Source organism: Podarcis tiliguerta, assembly GCF_965153285.1.
Source record: "Podarcis tiliguerta genome assembly, chromosome: 12".
Lineage (NCBI taxonomy): Eukaryota > Metazoa > Chordata > Lepidosauria > Squamata > Lacertidae > Podarcis > Podarcis tiliguerta.
Genome location: NC_139545.1, coordinates 39,613,291 through 39,632,716, shown reverse-complemented (window position 1 = coordinate 39,632,716; position 19,426 = coordinate 39,613,291). Strand labels below are relative to the sequence as shown.

The 19,426-nt window shown below is 42.1% G+C and overlaps 1 protein-coding gene across 1 annotated transcript; it reads right to left on the bottom strand.

Moving 5' to 3' along the window:
• Nucleotides 1-414: 414 nt before the first annotated feature.
• RAB18 (RAB18, member RAS oncogene family) lies at nt 415-13,024 on the bottom strand. Its single transcript, XM_083406807.1, has 7 exons — nt 12,791-13,024; nt 9,406-9,461; nt 6,945-7,006; nt 5,194-5,266; nt 3,292-3,410; nt 3,144-3,210; nt 415-1,793 (listed from the first exon to the last, which is right to left on the bottom strand). The coding sequence occupies exons 1-7, from the start codon at nt 12,856-12,858 to the stop codon at nt 1,621-1,623; spliced, it is 618 nt and encodes a 205-aa protein (XP_083262933.1). The 5' UTR covers nt 12,859-13,024; the 3' UTR covers nt 415-1,620.
• Between the last annotated feature and the right edge of the window lie 6,402 nt (nt 13,025-19,426).

Here is a 19,426-nt window from a genome sequence, read left to right as displayed (position 1 = left end):
GACACCACACAAAACTTAAGCACATATCCTATGATAAAAAGATGGCAGATGCTTTTCAATCTTTATTCTGTAGTTAGGAACACACCTCTCTGCAATAATATATGATTCTCTCCCATCTATTCAAGAGGCATTTTGCCGTCTTTACACTGGGCAATAAGCAGTTCAGTAAATGTGCCATATATTAAAATGGCGGCATACATCTGAAACTGTTCATTCAGCCTAAGGAGTGTGAACCTTTACTTACAATGTTTGGCTATAGAACTTCAAAACTCTAATAGTTTCCCAACAAGTGTAGAAAGTCGAAATTAAAGGTTTAAGTAAAATGTATTTAAAGTGACAACAGCTGATATACTTGGTGAAAGACCAGATGGTGTGCAGCCCATAAGTGTACAAAAAAGCAACATTATAAAGGTATTTCAGTTTACTGTATATATTTACAGGAAATTGCACAGTAGCTCATACTGCAAAATATCAGTCCTCCACAGTATTTTAAGTCATTAGTGTTGTCTATTACAGGATCAATAGTCCAAGAGATCTTCAATTGTGTCTTACAAAATTCACCTGTACATGAGGAAGATGTTACAAAAAAGTGAATACTGTGAAAAAAATTTATTAGTCTATACAAGTTCTCTGAAACGAGCAATTCATTGGCTGTTTGTTACAGCAAATTCCAATGAAATAGCACATGCCTTACACATACACACCCAGAAGACAGAGCTTTTAAACATTATTTAAGCTTCAGAACCAACAGCCACAAGTTGAGCAGTCATCTGGTTCAGACCATTCAAATTACATATGAGCAACAGTTTTGAGTTACTGAAATTAAATTACATTGCTAACATTTAGAAACAAGCATTCAAAGCTTGGCAAAGTGATTCACAATGAGACTCCATTAAGCCTGTAACCTAAAGAAAAAAATTCTCCTGCAGGTCCATAGCACACTACATCATAAATGCCATGGTGCAAGAGTGCCACGCGCACACACATTCAGGATTAAAAAAAAAATCCACTTAGACAATCATAGTATTCACTGAAGTGAAAAAATTTAAAATCTCCTCTTTTCACCCAACCCCCGCCAAAAGTAATTTGCACCTCTTTCAAGATCACAGATTTTAACTGGGATTAGTTACAAGCTAGAAAAAGTGTTGCTTAAAGCTAAAAAGGGATTGTATATCCATGCTGTTAAACTGGTAAGAAAAGGCCTTTTCCAATAAAATTGTGCAAATTTTACATGTATCGACTTGTACCATTTGAGATTTGTGTGCCTCAAACAGTGCCATAGTTGAGTTAAAGACCCGAGTTAAACAGAATGAAGCCAACATGTGTTTGAAATATTTCCCCAAAGTAATTCCATGATAATTATGAAATTTGAGTGTATTTTTTCCTGCAACAAGTTCTTATGCTACATATAAAAAGAACCTATACGTTTCAAATTAGGCATGCTATCCATAACACTTCTCAACTGGAAAAGCTGCAGAGCACATTTTCCTAGAAAAATGTTCACTGCCGTGATACACAAATATGTGCAAACCGCAAGGTCCCTAAAATAGCAGATGTAAATTTATGTACAGAGGACACCACTATCCATTTAAATATACCAATGAATAAATCTTCCGGAGTTTATAACACAGAACAGTAGCCACCGCAGCCGCCTCGATAGCCCTCTTCATTGTTTGACAACTTTACACCTCTGTTTTGGCTCTCACTTTCCCACAGTCCTGGAGTCTGTATGATTTTCTCAACAAGCTCCTCAAAGGCACACTGTACACCATCACATGTTTTTGCACTTGCCTCTGCAGGGGGGAAGAAGAGATGAAATGTTAGACATGTGTCACTGTGTGTTGTCCCAACTTCCTCTTCCATGGGTGCACCATTAAGCAGACAGCACCATGACTTTGTCATTTGCACACCTATCTAGGTGCAAAATTCTTGAAGACTTAGCTTAGTGAAACTGATAGTTTGGGAAAAGGCTTTTGCATCACGGTAAGTAAAGAATATTGAGTTTCTCATCCCCAAGATTTGTGTTTCGTGAAGATTTCATCAAACGGTACATACGAACACACTGTGTCAAGCTGTAAGTGAACAAAGATGGTCTCAGGCCTTCTCAGGGAGAGACAGATTGCTAACTAAAGTCATGTCAGAAGAAAGGAGGATGTCAGTGCCTGGAGGAGACAGCAGCAGCAGCAATACCTGTTCTGCTGAAAAGCACACCAAAACCCCCACAGGAGCTACTGGCAGAATCTGGTACCTTCCTCTTTGAAACTGCATCCTCAGGGAAGAGGGACGCAGAGAGAGAAGCAGATTTATCTTTACCTCTCTTAGCAAAAGAGGTGCATGAAATGGGAGACTCTTGAAATCAAGCTAGAAGGTAATGTAAAGGTGCAAAGGTAAAGGGACCCCTGACCGTTAGGTCCAGTTGCGGACGACTCTGGGACTGCGGCACTCATCTCGCTTTACTGGCCAAGGGAGCCGGCGTACAGCTTCCGGGTCATGTGGCCAGCATGACCAAGCTGCTTCTGGTGAACCAGAGCAGTGCATGGAAACACCGTTTACCTTCCCACTGGGGTGGTACCTATTTATCTACTTGCACTGGCATCTTTTCGAACTGCTAGGTTGGAAGAATCTGGGACTGAGCAACAGGAGCTCACCCCGTCGCGGGGATTTGAACCGCTGACCTTCCGATCGGCAAGCCCTAGGCTCAGTGGTTTAGACCACAGCGCCACCCACGTCCCCGCAGAAGGTAATGTAACAGTATTTAAATCAAGGCAACTGCAACCATTTCACCACCTTTGCCCATTAATGGGACCCACGGGATATTCCTCTGTGCAATTCATTGAAATAAAAGGACATCATCAACAGACCTTGGTGGATGGTACTCATGGCATCCAAACAAGAACCAATGTGACATCAGCTGTACAGCTGTCATATTTCATAGCCCACATAAAGTAACAATGCAGTGGCATATACTTTGCAAATTTAGTTCCACAACTTTACTTAGCTTACATTAATCCTGCTGTTCTAAAATACAGCTTAATTCTCCAAAACATGCACCACCACAACCCTAGCCATTATTTCTTGTCGTACAACAAATGCAGCTAAACAGAACATTCCACCACACTTTGCATTCCTTTTTAAGGACTTACCTATGAACAACATGGAATGTTTTCGGGCAAACTTGAGACCCTCATTTCTGTCAACTTCTCTGTTTTCCTACAACAAGCAGAACTGTCAGACACTTATAAAAAAAAGCTTATGAATCACAGGGGGAAAATGTATTTCAGGGCTACTCACCTTATCGATTTTGTTTCCTACTAACATTTTAACTATATCATTTCTTGTGCAGTATGTTTCTAGTTCAGTTAGCCAGTTGTCTAGTTTAGCAAAAGTGTCTCTTCTTGTGACATCATAAACTGAAATCAAGAATTAATAGCAGTCAGTGATGCATGTATTTCAAGGTTAAGAACGAAACAAACATTTCACCTTCAAATTTATAACCCTTTCTCTTGCCAAATTAGTTGCAGCACTGCAAAACTCACTCACCTACCTACCCATCCACCCCACCATAGCACCGAGAAAGGGCTCTGGAGAATGCCTGATCTGCAGGTGGGACCAATCCTCCACCTATCCCACGCCACCTCAGGGAAGGGGCTTGCCTAATGAGATGGCCAGCCTTGAATTTAGTTATGACAACAAAGTTTAGAAACTAGACAGAGCCATGATACCAGTAAATGACTTATTGAACTGTGGCTCTTCCCTTATTACCTCTGAGTCCTCTTCTGCAATCAGCCACTGTAATCCTTGCTACTGACTTTCAGCTGTCACCTGAAGACCTTTTTATGCCAACAGGCCTATGTAGTTATTCAAACTTTTTTTTTATTGCCTAGTCTTCTTAATGATTATTTTCTATTGTTTTATGGTATTTTATTGTATATGTTGTTGTACAACACCTTGGCATTTTACATGAATTTGTTGTATACAAATATTTTTATTAATAACAACAAACAATAGAACCAGAAGTCCATTTTGCAAGGTTGAGACTCCTCTGAATTGCCAGCCATTGACTGATCAAAGCTAAGTGGCTGCTGACAACTAGACATCTGCTTAATCTCTTATAAGAGACTCAGCCCAGGTAATGTATTTAGACAAAGAAGTCTGACTGGATGGCTCCGGCCTCCAATCCAGGTAGTTATCTCACTGAGAACCTAACTGCATTATTCCTCATTGAAAAGCCAACACAATTGCAATATTGTTTACAAAAGGTTTCAGTAGCTCGTGAACCTTTGGTAGATCAGGGAGGCACAAAAGCTTTCTCTGTGATTTGATGTATATTGGCAAAAAAATTACCCCCCCCCCCCAAATTATGTTGATTGAGGGGAGTGGATTTTGTGTGGGTGGGGTGCAAGCTCCGTTCAGTTCTGGTACTCAACACGACTTCATGGACTCAGAATTGTTTAATTATAGACATGTCTTCTTTTGAATCTGGCTCCAGTTGGTGGATCTCAGGGTACTATTAAAACACAATGCTTGAAGTCTGCTCACCCCTGGGGTAGATAATGAAGCGAAGATGGAGGAACCTATTAAAATGTACTACTACAGCAAGTTGGAGATGGTTCCCAAGCAAGCACCTCAAGGATTACCTGGAGGAATGTTCCTTCATTTTCTATGAAAGAGCTAACTCTGCCCAGAAATGCACTGTAGCTTCCCTTTCTCCCCTCTCTTATTAAGTGAAGCAGATGCCTGTGTCATCAGATTGAGCAGATAGCAGTTCGAGGATGTGTAACCCTGAGCCTGTCAGTCATGTGCCTGCTCAAAATTCCTTCCACACTTGCTTTACATGTGAGCACACACAGGGAGAAATTCAAGAGCCTGTATCTTGTCCCCTGGGAGAAAAGCAGCTGGGCAGGGGAACTGGAGCACAGTGGCTGGAGAAAAACATCACCCTGCACTCAATCTGAAAAAAACAAACCACCTGCAGCTTCTTCACCCAGTAATATAAAGCCTGCAGACAGAGAAGGAAAAGAAACAGCAAGAGCTACTACAGAACTCCACCCTCCAGCAATTCCCACAGTTCTTATTTCTAATTTGCCACCCATTTGCCTGTGTAATGGTAAAATTACAGTGAGGCCAAGAGTTTCAGTATCATGCCCTATACCAGAAAATGTACAGATAAGCAGTAACCAGCTGCATGCTTACCTAATATAACACCCTGTGCTCCTCTGTAATAGCTGGGTGTTAACGTTCTGAACCTTTCCTGACCTGCAGTGTCCTAAAAAATTCAGACAATTTTAAGAACTGATTAGACATAGTTAAACAGATTTTTCCTGAAACTCCCACAACAGGCAGCATGCATCCTGATATTTTGTATTTTCACCTAGAAAGAACTTTCTGATTTGCATCTTCAAGACTGCAAACCTTTTCATGCCAAAGCTTAACAGGATACACTTCCTGGATTCTACAAAGGTATCATGTGAAGAGTACAGCAGGTCTTTACTATGTGAAAGCCTATGGCAATAGACATACAATTCTATTTGCCCATTACAAACAAATATGCACAAAGTTCCTCCTTCCATGTGCTATAGACCTTATCTAGCCATTTCTTCTTCTTCTATAGCAGGGTTTCCCAAGGTGGTCAATATTGATCCTCCTGAGGGCAGTAGAACTGTGCAGAGGGCAAATAAAGACTAAAGGATTGAAAGGGGGTTAAAAAGGGCCTGGGGTAGGAAATAATTTTATGAGGCACAGTACAAAAAAAATTTTTAATAGGAACTATGAGCCACAGGAGCATGTACACTGTGCACTTCCCTTGCCAATAAGGAAGCTCTGCTGCTGGTATTTCCAACATCATGCATGGCTAAAGCTGGGTTCAGCCATGTTTGTGCTCTTCTGAACAAATAAACAGGCTGAATGTCAAACAATGCTGTGACTTAAGGCTCAAATCCACAAACTTACAGCCCAATATTCAAAAGCCAAATCATCTCATTAGAGAAGATAAAAAGAATAGTATTGTTTCACTACTTTAATAAATAACTGATTAATAAATGTTGATTACATACTGATATTTATTTTATTGCATATACTTTTCTTAGAATTTGAGTTGGGTTGAGATGTACCTTGGTCCTGCAACTGTTAAGTAGGTTTGAACTTCCCATGCATCAGCTGATTGATGGGGAGTTCAAAGCTGCTTGATTTGTGCATGTGTGCTAGTTCCCCCCATGGCAGGGCTGATCAATGTCTGTTCTCAACATATATCACAACATATCTCACCAGCTAAACATTGTGATATCCCGATATACCACAATGTCTGAAATAAGGATGTAACTATTTGGAGGCGATGGGGCAATTGTCTTAGCAACTGCAACTACTTAGGCTTCTAAAACTGATACATTTTCACTTACCTTTAACATATTGTTACAATTCTTATTTTATAGTCCAGAGCAACAAGGGTAGCAGGAATCATGAGAGAAGCGATGACCGGCTTCATGGTTTTTCCCACATCACAATTTTTTACAAAGCATATGGACACATTGCGATTTGCCATGTCAAATATTATGAAACCGTTACTACAATGTGCACTTCAAACCTATTTTGTACGATGCATCACTAAATCGCCCAGCCCTACCCTGTGGGGAACTTCCTTGCTGAAGTACCTGAACCCTGCAGAAGTTTTCAATATGCAGATTCACTTTCGCCACAGCAATGTTTTATTGAACTGTAGTCTACTGACCAGTTGCTCAACACAAAAGGTACACTGTTGCTTGCCAGGACTGGCTTTGATAACACCAGAAAAAGTCTTCAGGTATCAATATTGTTTTGCTGTAAGCCACTTTGGCAATGGCCCATTGTGGAAAAGCAACATCTGAGTAACATCAATTAATCAATCAATCAATCAATCAATCCATACATCATTAAATAATGCAAGGTTCACATGCGTTATTAGGACTTACCCAGATTGCTAGTTTAGCCTTGTTTCCGTCAACAGATATTGTTTTCACTTTGAAGTCAACACCTACAAGAGAAGAATACTTAATGCTCTCTCCAGAAAAGGACAGAAGTTAAAACAGAAAACATACCAGATATTGTGGGCTACAACTCTCATCAGCCCCAGCCAGCATGGCTAATATTCAGGGATGATAGGAATAATAATAATTCTGGCTCTTTCTGAATCATTAGTCTATCTGCACCTAATATGCTAGCACAATAATTTGGAGATAGACAAAGATTCCGTGTGTTTATGACTTGTTATGCTTTCAGATGAACTGCAAGATTGCAACATGTGGCAAGATATAGGTGAAAAAAGCAGCAAGTTTTAATTAGCTCTATGTTTTGCTATTAAATAAAGCTCAAAAGCAAACCAACACTAAGAACATTAAATGTTGAAGGCAAACTACTGCAGAGAACCAAGCGACCCATTTTACACAAGGTCATAACTTCTACATAAACATCAACGTCACATAGGAAAACTGAATCTCGGGTTAATTTGCCACATGCAACAAGAAAGAAACAAGAAAGCAAGTGTACATTTTCATGAACCCTACATCATACAAAACTAGTTCCAATACCGAAGCAACGTTTGTGTAACAAATGCTGCAATTAGCTGCCCAGAAAATGTATCTATGGTGACTTCCATAATAAACTACCCATCTCTGCATTGCTTGGCTGGCAGAAGTCATTCACAAAACAGAGGCAGAAAAAGAATGATAGATATACCTCTGTTCATTTTGCTATTTGTTTTGAGATAGAAATGTAAGAGGGCCCATAATGTCATCAGACAACTCAAGGAAGGGACAATCAGCTTCAGCAGCATCTAATAATGATAACTGTGGTGGTGGTAATAATTTTATTATTTGTACTCCGCCCATCTGACTGGTTTGCCCCAGCCACTCTGGAAAGCTTCCAATAGATAAAAAAATAAAACCACAAACATTAAAAACTTCCCTATCTTCAGCTGTCTTCTAAAAGTTGTATAATTATTTATCTCCTTGACATCTGATGGGAGGGTGCTCTACAGAGCAAGTGCCACTACTGAGAAGGCCCTCTGTCTGGTTCCCTATAACCTCGCTTCCCACAATGAGGGAACTGCCAGAAGGCCTTCGGGGCTGGATCTCAGTGTCTGGGCTGAACAATGGGGATGGAGATGCTCTTTCAGGTATACAGGGCCAAGGCCATTTAGGGCTTTAAAGGTCAGCACCAACACTTTGAACTGTGCTCTGGGAGTCAATGTTATATGGCTTTAGGACCAGTGTTATATGGTCTTGCAGTCAAGACAACCATCCAGAATGAATGAGGAAGGTTTGTGCCTGCTCTGCAACCAAATTTATGTACTCAAGATGCTCTTTTTCACAAAGAGGTTCACTTCTGGAGTAAAAAAGTCCCCTGTAGACAAATGTAAGCTCTCTACTTGTTTACATGTGATTTTCATTAAATTTGAATCTGCTATTTCTCATCAAAATCTTATGTGGCAGCTGTGGCAACTCCTGCTGATCATGACAAATTCCACCAGCGTCATATTTCTCCCTTACAGAATCCTCTCCAACAGCCCCGCCTTGTAAATTTCAAATGCTATAGTTCCATGCTTTATCCTTTGATCTATTTGACCTCATCACTGCTGAAGTATGTAGGCCTCACAATTCAAAGCTATTAACATCTTCTCCCAAACAAACCAAAATGCTAAATATAGCCATGATCTTTGTACAGTCTTAGCAACATATGCAGAATACATGAACACAAAAAACAGAGACCATTACATTGTTTCTGTAGAAATGCCCACTTTAAAATGCTAAATGCTTGAAAAACAGTATCAATTTTGACAAGGAGAAGGATTAAGAAGTTCAACTCCTCCTGAAAAGTTTTTAAGACAAGTTGCAGATAGCAAAGCATGTGCGTTTACTATTTGTGGGCTTCCAAACCAAGTAGTGTCTCCACTTGACATACTTCGAATTCCTACCATCACTCACTCATTCAGGGCTTATGTCAAAATCAGACTTAACTATGAAGTGTTTCACAGGTTCAGCCAATTTATAATATTTGATATCACTATATTTGATCCTTGCAGTTTTCAAATTACTAGCAGCTATTTTGTTCTGCATATGCAGAATCTGACTTGTCAGAATCTAACCTGTCATCAAATTCAGACGTAGCTGCAATGCTGACAAAAAGGTGAGTAAACTACACTGTCAGCTTCCTTATGTTTCCCTTTTACAATGGGGGCATGGTCGGGGTGAGAGGTGTCTAAACTTCCAATTTAAGCAAATTTCTTACAGCAAATGTCGCCTGGTTTTTGTGCCAGTGCTGCGGCTTTTCCTTATTAGGGATCAACTTTCTCCATTGCAAGTGTCTCCACTTTTAACAGCATTACTATCAAATAGTCTGAATTTGATCTAAATAACAGAGGCATCACAAACTTACCAATTGTTGCTGCAAGTTCTGGATCAAATGTATCATCGGTAAACCGTAACAGAAGGCTGCACAAAGGAGAAGGGCATTTGATGGAGAAAGGAGGAGAAAATGAGCACTGCAATAATTATATTTCAGAGATATATCTATCCAACCAGAGACATTTGTAACAGATCTCAGATTTGCGTTGCCAAGTAACATGATTGTAACAGAACATTCACCCTCTCCCCTACCAGATTTCAATTTTTTTTAGGACAGTCAACTCTCCCTCCTCCAGAAAATAAGCTTATCCTCTTTTAACATTAACTCTTGTGCAAGCAAACTTGCAGCTCTGTTGAGAAAGACTGGCCAAGTCAGTGCCACAGAGTTCCATTCTAGACTTAATGAACTCACTAGGGTATGTTAGGGCTGCCATATTCCAAAAAGGAAATTTGCCAAAATCTACATTGCTGATACGGCACAGCAGTAGAAGAATGTTAAAATGTTGAGATAGCAACATCAGGAGATACCCATTGGACTTGTGAATGTGCTATGTAATACTGAGTGGTTAGAAGTTAGCTGCAAAGAAAGGCTCTGTTTGAAAACTGAACGACAAATCACTCTTCTAGGGCTAGGGAACCTCTGGCTTTCAAGATGTTGTTGAACTGCAACTCCCATCATCCCTAGTCATGGTGGCTGGAGGACCAAAGGTTCACCATGTTGTCACGGTTCTGCTGTAAGGATTACTATATTGTATGTGTTTACACACACAGCACAGCACACAAAATATGCTAAATAAGTAACAAGAATACAAACCTGAAAATGAATGAACTGCAGTTTAAGTATGTTCATTTTTCATATGGTCTAGTCCTTCCCCTGCCCACCCCCCTAATATTCTTAGGAGGGTCTCTTCTCCAGTATTTAGAAAGTAGCTGGAAGTGGGAAGGCAGAAAAGGGTCCTCCTTTCCTTCCACTTTGCAGTTTTAATCTGAAATCTTCGGCACAGTACTGCACCCAGAGCTCAGAAACTGCTGCAACCAATGAAATTCCCTGTCACAAGATGCACCTAGAACAATAGGAGTCTTGAACACTGGTGACAAGGTTACACCTACAAGTCTGCTAAAGTCTATCCCACCTACTGAAATTCTACTTAAACATGAAACTCTTTTACACTGCTGATGGAAAATGTCCAGGGTCCAACAGTAGCAGAATTCAGGTCTCTGGAAGGTATCACTCTTTCTAAATAACTAGAGTATCAAGTTCTCTCACCAAGAACAGTTCACTCAAAAGCATGTATATGACACTGGACTGTGCGCATAAAAATGCACCACTCTTCCCTCTCCTCCTCCCCTGCCAGTCCTTCATCTGCAGTCCTACTGGAAACCAAAGGTCTGTGAAAGCATCTCAACTGTATAGCTAACACAGCATCAAACTACTTTCCAAAGTGCAAGAATTCCAGAGGCTTAATTGTTAGTTTGGAATCAAAAAAACAAGTTGATAGCTCTCCTTACGGCGGATTACAGGTAAGCAGCCTGCTGTAATAAAGTGAAGCTTTCTGAGGTCACATACTTGGAGATTACCTAATCGAGAAAAAATCTAAAGTCTTGGCTGCCAGCACTGAGTCCTTGCAACATCTTACAGAGTCATGTACAAGGGGGTGGGGCACTGACTCTGCACTTTATACACACATCCTCCACAAATTTGTTAGCCTCTTCAATTTTGTAAATTCAAAATAGCAGACTTGGCTACTAAATATACTGGTGTAACATATACAAGAACACTGGCTTCAAATAACATGAAGCATTGATGGTGCTGCCATGGAGTCAAACACCACACTGATGGGCAGAAACAAATGTCTGCCATTTATACAGACAAGATATATGTGAAATAATGTTATGAAAGTGGTTTTAAGGTCATGAATTAGTCTTTCAATATAGGCTGTTTCTTCTGCATACTTTCCTTTGTATCCTAAAGGATGTCCAAATAGTGTACCAGTTCACATGATGAATAAATTGATGATCAATTTATGACACAGACACAGCACAATGGGCTGTACTTCACAACCCAGCAATAGTAGAACAGGGATTAAGTGGAATCTAGCTAGTAATTGTGAGAGAGACACTGTAGACAAGGCAAAGGTTATTGTGATTGAGAAATGAGAAGGAGCCCAGATATGAACAGAAGCTCAGCAAGACACACATAGACAAAGGAGGCCCTTTAGAACAAGGGGCTAGAATATTTATTTATGACAGCAAACACCACTAGGGAGGGAATGCAGATCCTTAAACAACTTCATATCTAGGTACTTGGAGTATCTCTCTAAAATTGGGACTCATGAGGAGAGCCTGCTTGACAGACTGTAGTCTGTTCTCCAAAAACATCTGCTGTCCCAATTTCAGTTGCTGTGCATTATGTGGAAACATGGGAAGGGCCCTATGCTCCATGGTGAAACGCCCTTTCACCTTCCAAGAGGCCTGCCTGGCACCAACCTAAACTGATTCCAGAACCAGGTCAAGTCCTGGTTATATTCCCTCAGGCATTTGTTGCCTAACACTGCAGTTTGTTTATTTTAAGAGTGGCATCTCCTTATCATTTTGTTCCATTTTGAGTTACTGTTTTATAAACGAGCTACATTTCACAGCAAGGCAAACAGCACCGGGTAGGGCTATAAACATTTTAACGAGAGAGGGAAAAGACCATTTGAATCCTGATTTCTCCAATATAAACCCTGGTTACCAACTCTTACTTCGACGTGTGATCCTACCCGTTGGCTCCTCACCTAGCAAGCCTGACAGTGCCCTACTCTCCCCAGACACGTTGCAAAGGCAAAGTTCAGAGAAGGGGCGATGAAACCTTCTCGTGGTTGCCCAAGAACCAGATGCAATGGCTGCGAGGTAAGGGGCTGAGACCCGGGATGTTGTTCCAGAACCAAAAGGCTCCAATAATCAAGCAACAGGCCGGCGTGTGGAGGAAACCGAGCCTCTGTGCATATGCAGAAGGCGTCGCCCTGATCTGCGGAGACAACAAGCCAGAGGGGGAGCTTTGGCCGCAGCCAAGGGAGGGGACGCCCCCAGGGACGAATGGCCCAAGGCAGGGGGCGTGGTGTCCAGTCCAGCTGGAGCCCCGCCACCCGCCCCTCCCTCCTCCTCAGGAGTAAAGGCCTGAATCCGGCCAAGGCTTCCTCAGGAGTAAACCCCATCCAAGTCCATAGGCAACAGGCCCTAATAAGCAAGGGGGGGGGCAATTGCAGTGGGAGGGGGTCTTGGCCCCCTGCCCCTCCCCGGCGACAAGGGGGCGGAAGCGCCCTCAGGCCTGAGGGGGGCTGCTGGGGGGGCGTCTGCCCGGCAAGGCCTACTCGGGGTGGGGCAGGGGAGGAAAGGCGAGGCGGCAGCCGAGGCCTAGCGGGCAGGAGCTTCACCTAGACTTGCCGACGCCGCTCTCTCCGATGATGAGGATCTTCAGCGTGGTCAAAATATCCTCGTCCATCCCGACAACCGGAGGCCTCTGGCCCGACCGACCCAGCTCCTCCGTCCCTGCTACGCAGACTGCCACGTCTTCTGCGCATGCGCCCACCCCACCCCCTCCGACTCGCCCTTATCCGCCTTCCCCAGGCGCCGCCTTCGTGCGCTTGCGCGCGGAAGGCGACTTCCACATCCCAGCTCTTGGCTCCGCCCCTCCGCAGGTGGCGGTGCGCCGCGCGAGCCAGTGGGCTCTTGGGGCGCAGGCGCGACGCCCGGGCTGTTTCCTCGTCGGTGTGATGAGCTTAGGAATGAGTCTTCAAAGCGCAGCGGCAGGTGGAAGGAGGCGTCCCTAGGAGAGCTCGCCGGGAGCACGGGAAGGAAGCTGCATGGCGCCGAGCCTGACTTGGCCCAGGCTCCCCAGTTTCAGAGAACAAGAGCCTTTCTTCCCTGGCAGCACCTGGAGGCGACACGGCTTGGAAAGCGCCGGGTCCGCTTAAAACGTATTTCAAAGGCTGCGCTGCGTGTTGTCATGATGAGTCACGGAGCCACCGAGGCAGTTGTTGTTGTTTAGTCGTGTCCGACTCTTCGTGACCCCATGGACCAGAGCACGCCAGGCCCTCCTGTCTTCCACTGCCTCCCACAGTTTGGTCAAACTCATGCTGGTAGCTTCGAGAACACTGTCCAACCATCTCGTCCTTTGTCGTCCCCTTCTCCTTGTGCCCTCTATCTTTCCCAACATCAGGGTCTTTTCCAGGGAGACTTCTCTTCTCATGAGGTGGCCAAAGTATTGGAGCCTAAGCTTCAGGATCTGTCCTTCCAGTGAGCACTCAGGGCTGATTTCCTTAAGAATGGAGAAGTTTGATCTTCTTGCAGTCCATGGGACTCTCAAGAGTCTCCTCCAGCACCATAATTCAAAAGCATCCATTCTTCGGTGATCAGCCTTCTTTATGGTCCAGCTCTCACTTCCATACATCACTACTGGGAAAACCATAGCTTTAACTATACAGTAACAGCATACAAGTACAGTACAGTATATGGCTGACATCAATTATTCAAAAATGCTTTTTTAAAAAACGCATTTTCTTAGGTTGGCCTTGCCTGTCTTCTGGGGTTCACTTCCCCTTTTTTGAATGCCTAGAGCAGGTGGGAACACATTTTGCAATCATTTGGCATCCAAATTGTCCTGGTGGCTTTAAAGGCAGGGCGGGAGATTGTGTGGCTCTTAGGATGTTGTTGGACTGGCAACTCCCATCAGCCTTGGCCAATTGTCGGCAATTATGGGAATTATAGTACAGCGGCATCTTAAGCATCAGATTAATCATTCCAGCATTAAGGAAAATAACTACAGTAATTGAAGCTTTTGTGTTGCGGTGAGTGTTGGGGAGTCCAAAACAGGGCAGTCAGAGCAGTCTGGTGTCAAGGGTGCAGTGCGACTGGTTGCTAGTTGAAGGGGGACAAAGGGAACTGGCATGCAGATGCAGCCTGTGTATATTTCCTTGGGAAGCAATCAAAGAGGCCACAGACAAGTAGCGTGGTCCGTGGTCCAAGACAAGGAAAAGGTCAGATTCTAAGGCAGGGATCAGCAAACTTTTTCAGCAGGGGGCCGGTCCACTGTCCCTCAGACCTTGTAGGGGGGCCGGACTATATTTTGAAGGGGGGAAAAGAACGAATTCCTATGCCCCACAAATAACCCAGAGATGCATTTTAAATAAAAGGACACATTCTACTCATGTAAAAATACACTGATTCCTGGACCGTCCACAGGCCGGATTTAGAAGGTGATTGGGCTGGATCCGGCCCCCCGAGGCCTTAGTTTGTCTACCCATATTCTAAGGGCAGCAGCTGCAAGTCCAAGGCAAGCAGGCATGCAATGAAAGGACAGCAATTGATCTGTCCAATAAGTTGCTCAAAGTGGGGGACCAAAGACTTATACAAGCATAACTGGGGCCCTCTTGGCTTCCCAGATCACCTGGCCTGTGTATTAACAAGACTTTTCTCTCTGGTTGTCTGTGTTAATTAAGCAACCTTGCTGACAAGAAGCCATCATTCTAACAAGAATGCCACCATTTTAGTGTTGGACCCTGTAGCCCTGGTCTCGCAATGCAGGTTTTGACCTTAAATTATTAAAGTAGAATATATGTCTTACAGGAGCGGTTGCATTCAAACTTGTGTTTCTGGGGTTTTTTTCAAGTGATAATCCATGATAATCAAAATATAATACTCCTGTGAATATGGATGGAAGAAACTATTGTTTGGGGGGAAATTGTGGAGCTGATTCTGTAGCAAAATGTACCAAAAATTAAAAAGACCGTGCATTATGTAATGCCATTTCCTGTTGGCATTATTTGTGTGGAATGTCAGTTCTTCATAATGGGCAGTATCTGGCCAAATGAATGACATCATCTTCCTGTTGATGTAGTAAAGGAAGAAAATCATGTTTAACATGTTTTGTAGCAATGTCTAAGACTATGTAAGCTAGAAACCAGAATTCTTCAATGTAACAATAATATTTAAATAAATTTTAGTATCTCCTTTATACTTGTTATTGAGTTTATTTGTTGTAAGCCACCCTGAACAATTTTGGAGACATAATATACATTTATTAGATAAATGGATGAACAGTTGTAACATTGTGTTTTCATTTTAAGAGGCCAGTGTCCAGGAGAGTTCTGTGGCAACCCTAGCTCAGATAAAAAATGTGTTTCCTTACAAAGAAAAATGTATTTTCACCTTCCCTAGGGTTACCACTAAGTTCACTGTGACACTAGGTTTTTAAAAAAGGAGAAACACCACCAGTTTAGCAAATACATTATATTTTGCCTCCAGAATTGTTCAAATGAGATTTAATCATGTAGCGAACTGAGGGTATTAATGTAGTGAAATCATGTGTTGAAATACCCCAACTTCCCTACATGTTTAATGCCCGCTCTGCCTCTGAAAACCAAGTCCATGCAAAAGGGCTTGTCCCATATATACCAGGCATATATATGGCTCTGTCATATTCGTGCTAGAGTCTCTGGGTCACTTAACAGCCTTTCATCTCTGCACTCTCTCACTGCAACATGTGTTGAAAATCTGAGGTTCAGTTGTTCGTTTGTTGACAGATCTAATGAACGACATCTGGTACGTATGCCAAAAGTTGAACAAGGGTGAAGAAGGGGAGAAGGATAATTCATTTCATGTGACTGTAGCTTTTGCCCGCAGAATGAATTGTCTTAGGGAAATATACCCATCTTACTTGGAAACCTTCTATGGGTCAGTAGGAAAAACACAGTGACCTCCTTTGTGATCAGCTACATGTGTTGACTCATATCACTTCCTCAGGCCTGTCTTCTCCCACGATGAAGTTCAGCCTTGTTCCTCTTGAGAAAGGTTAATTAGCAACGGCCACATGGCATAAGCACCGCAAGAATAATTACATTAAACAGTGATGGCACATATCTTGCTTAAACTTGCACCGATAGCAAACCATGCATGACTCAAGGTAAATGCTGTAGTGATAAATGTCATAACAATTTTAATGCCATAATAGTAAATTGGATCATAATAGCAACTAGGAGCTGTAGATGAGTATGTTCTCACATGTGAAGTAGCATCAATGGCATCAAATGCAAATGAAGGCTAATTTATTCATTTGTTAAAAATTCTTGACCACCTTTCTCAAATTGAAGCATGTATTAAGATGTAAACACAATAACTGAAATATAAATAGTACAGTAAACTGCACCATGTGTTGGAAGTCTTTTTAAGATAGCCAAATTTCTTAGCTTAATTGATTGTCAGACTCATTTCATTGTACATCTACAAACTGGAGGTAAAATTCAGACATGGATGCACTTACAAAGTATACACTCCCAAATTATGCTAAAACGTAGGGCTATTAATCCAGAGAACTCTGTGATAATGTAATATATAGTAGCCCCTGCTCCATACTACATAACAAATAATTTAAAAACAAAACAGAGACTATCAAAAGAGACAATATTAGCAGCCACATCAGTATTCTGCCTATCCCACTAATTCTTGAACAGCTGTATCCCCCTTCAGATGCTATCTTGTCTACCATTGACCCATGCCACCCCATGCATTTCCCTGCTGATGCCTCATAAAGGAGCTGAATGACATGATGTCATACAATATTTCTCCACTCTTAATTCAGTGGTTGCCAACATGGCACCTGTGGATCAGATGGTGCTCTTGAGGTCTCCCTCTAGTTCTCATAAGACCTTGGAGTCCTTTCCCCATGTCTTTGTCATGACATGAAATGGTGAGAGTGGTTATCTTCTCTTCTGGAAAGAACGAAGGGTGGAAGAAGGAAGAGTGACCCTCTTTCCCATTTATTCTTTCATCTCTGCATTTCAATGCTCAGATTCGTTCTACTGGATCCAACTTTTATCCGGATGGCTTTGAAAAGCAAAGTACGTATGGGTGTCTTCCCTGTCTTTGATGTGGCGGCCGATCTGAGAAGATGGAAATGAAGTGGCCTGAGGGTAGCACTTGCTCAAAAATCCAAATGTATTGACAGGCCTAAAAAAGTTTGGCGATACCTGCCTAATTATTGCCTTCCATTTGCAAGGAGTGAAGAAATGCTGAATAGAATGGTGGCTCATGCATTTCTTGCTAGACACTACAGGAAAGAAATATGTGGCAGACAAGAATCAGCAGCAGCTACACAATGCCTGTAATGTCTAGTTAGGGCATGAGTTTCTTAAGGTCTCAGCTGTCTCAGGTCCTGCTCCAAGAAAAAAAAGGGGGGGGGAGAATCTGGCACCAAATGGGATGGGGACTGGTTAAACTACTTCAGCAAAGAGCCTTTCCCCATCTTCCCATAATGATATTAAGCCTGAACTACTTGCAAAGGAAAAAATGTCTTCTGGGACAGGCACTTGAACAGGGTTATTAAGTAGTCCTTGAAAGCAAGAGCATTACAGAATTGCAGATTCCTGCGCTGCTTGGTGATTAGTGCCGACGTCCCACTGGATTTCCTGCATCCACAGCCAATTCTGCTTCCCTTTGGTTCTTTGATTTCAGCATTTCAATCTATCTCACTTGTCTAATGTTCATAGCATCTGGTGACTAGAACAGAGTTACCGGGGCCGGGGTGTGAGATTTCGCACTGAATATTCTTCCTTGTGTTCCGCAAGAGTTTTTACAAAGCAACTCACATTCGTGGGAGGAGTACCTCATGATTTGGTTCATATTGGGGAGAGTCAGGAGGTAGAGCTTGTGGATTTCATTAAGGGACTCCTGCATTTCCCCCACCCCCCAGCCCCACAACACTTGGAGCACTGAATGTGATGTTTACTTATATTTCAAGATGGGAGTGGTTTCTCTGCCATTCAAGCCACCCACCTACATTGTCTTACAAAACAGTGAACTGCACAATCTCAGATCTTAGCAGATCAGTTTCATTGGATTTCACTGGATTTCTAGAGCTATCTAATGTCTGTAGCATTAGCAGTTGTTTTCCAGAGACATTTTACGTGTAAATCATCCCTTCATTATAATCTGCACTTCATTTGCCGATGGGAGTGATTCTGGGTTCCACAGTGCTGCATTATGAATCATTTCCTGCCTCCTCTAACCTTTTAACAATCTTCTCCCCTTTCTCATCCAAATGTTCTCCTTATATATATATTTCTAGGTAATATAATACAGCTTGACTAATATTCACAAATGTGTAAATACATATTCCTAGTCTATCATAATAAGTGTGTTCCCAGAATTTTCCATTGGCAATCTACGATTTCAGGTTTATGTGTTTTTGATTAGTTTCAGCTAATTTTCCTTAATTTTTTTGCTGGCGCACTGCTACTTTAATGGCATTTTCGAATTTTTATTAATGCTTGCCACAAGTCGTACTATTTCCAGATGTCCAGATGCCATTGGAGTAAAAGAAACAAAAAGGCCAGCAATGCTGCGTTTAGAGCAGCAAAAGAACACATGTCTGATGCTGCGAAGACCAAAACTTTCATTTTCTTTACAATGACCCATTGTTCTTCCTTCTGCTTCTTACGTATGTCCATGTTTCAGGTTTGCTGCAATACTGCAAAGTATGCAGAGCAGCTAAATACTTCTGTAGGAAAAAGAGGCAGTGCATTTAAATATATACTGTTAAACACCTACAGGTGGCATGGGTGTTAAGTCTCATTGATTTCAATGAAATTAGCCTCAATGTCACACACTATGTTTTGGAATGATAACAAACTGATCTGACTCGTTAGCAAAACCCATGATGCACATTTTCTCCAAATGGACTTTTGAATTTTACAAGTGTGAATATGAGGAAGAGCCACATGTTACCAATTTGCACATTTGCCTCACTTCAGAGGCTTAATGACTCCCCAATGCTGCAAAAATGCGATCCAGCCCTTAGGTTGATTTCATAAGCTTATAAAACATTTGAATGTGATTTAAAAATAAATTAATGAATACAACTTTAAACAGCATGCAGCACGGAATGGAGTTATTATCACCACCCCATATTCTATTCCTGAAAACATGAAGGATGAAATTTAGAACTTTTAGGCCCCACAACAAGTAGACATGCAGTTCCCCCCCTTAACTTTCTGTCTTGTAGCCAATCCAAGTAT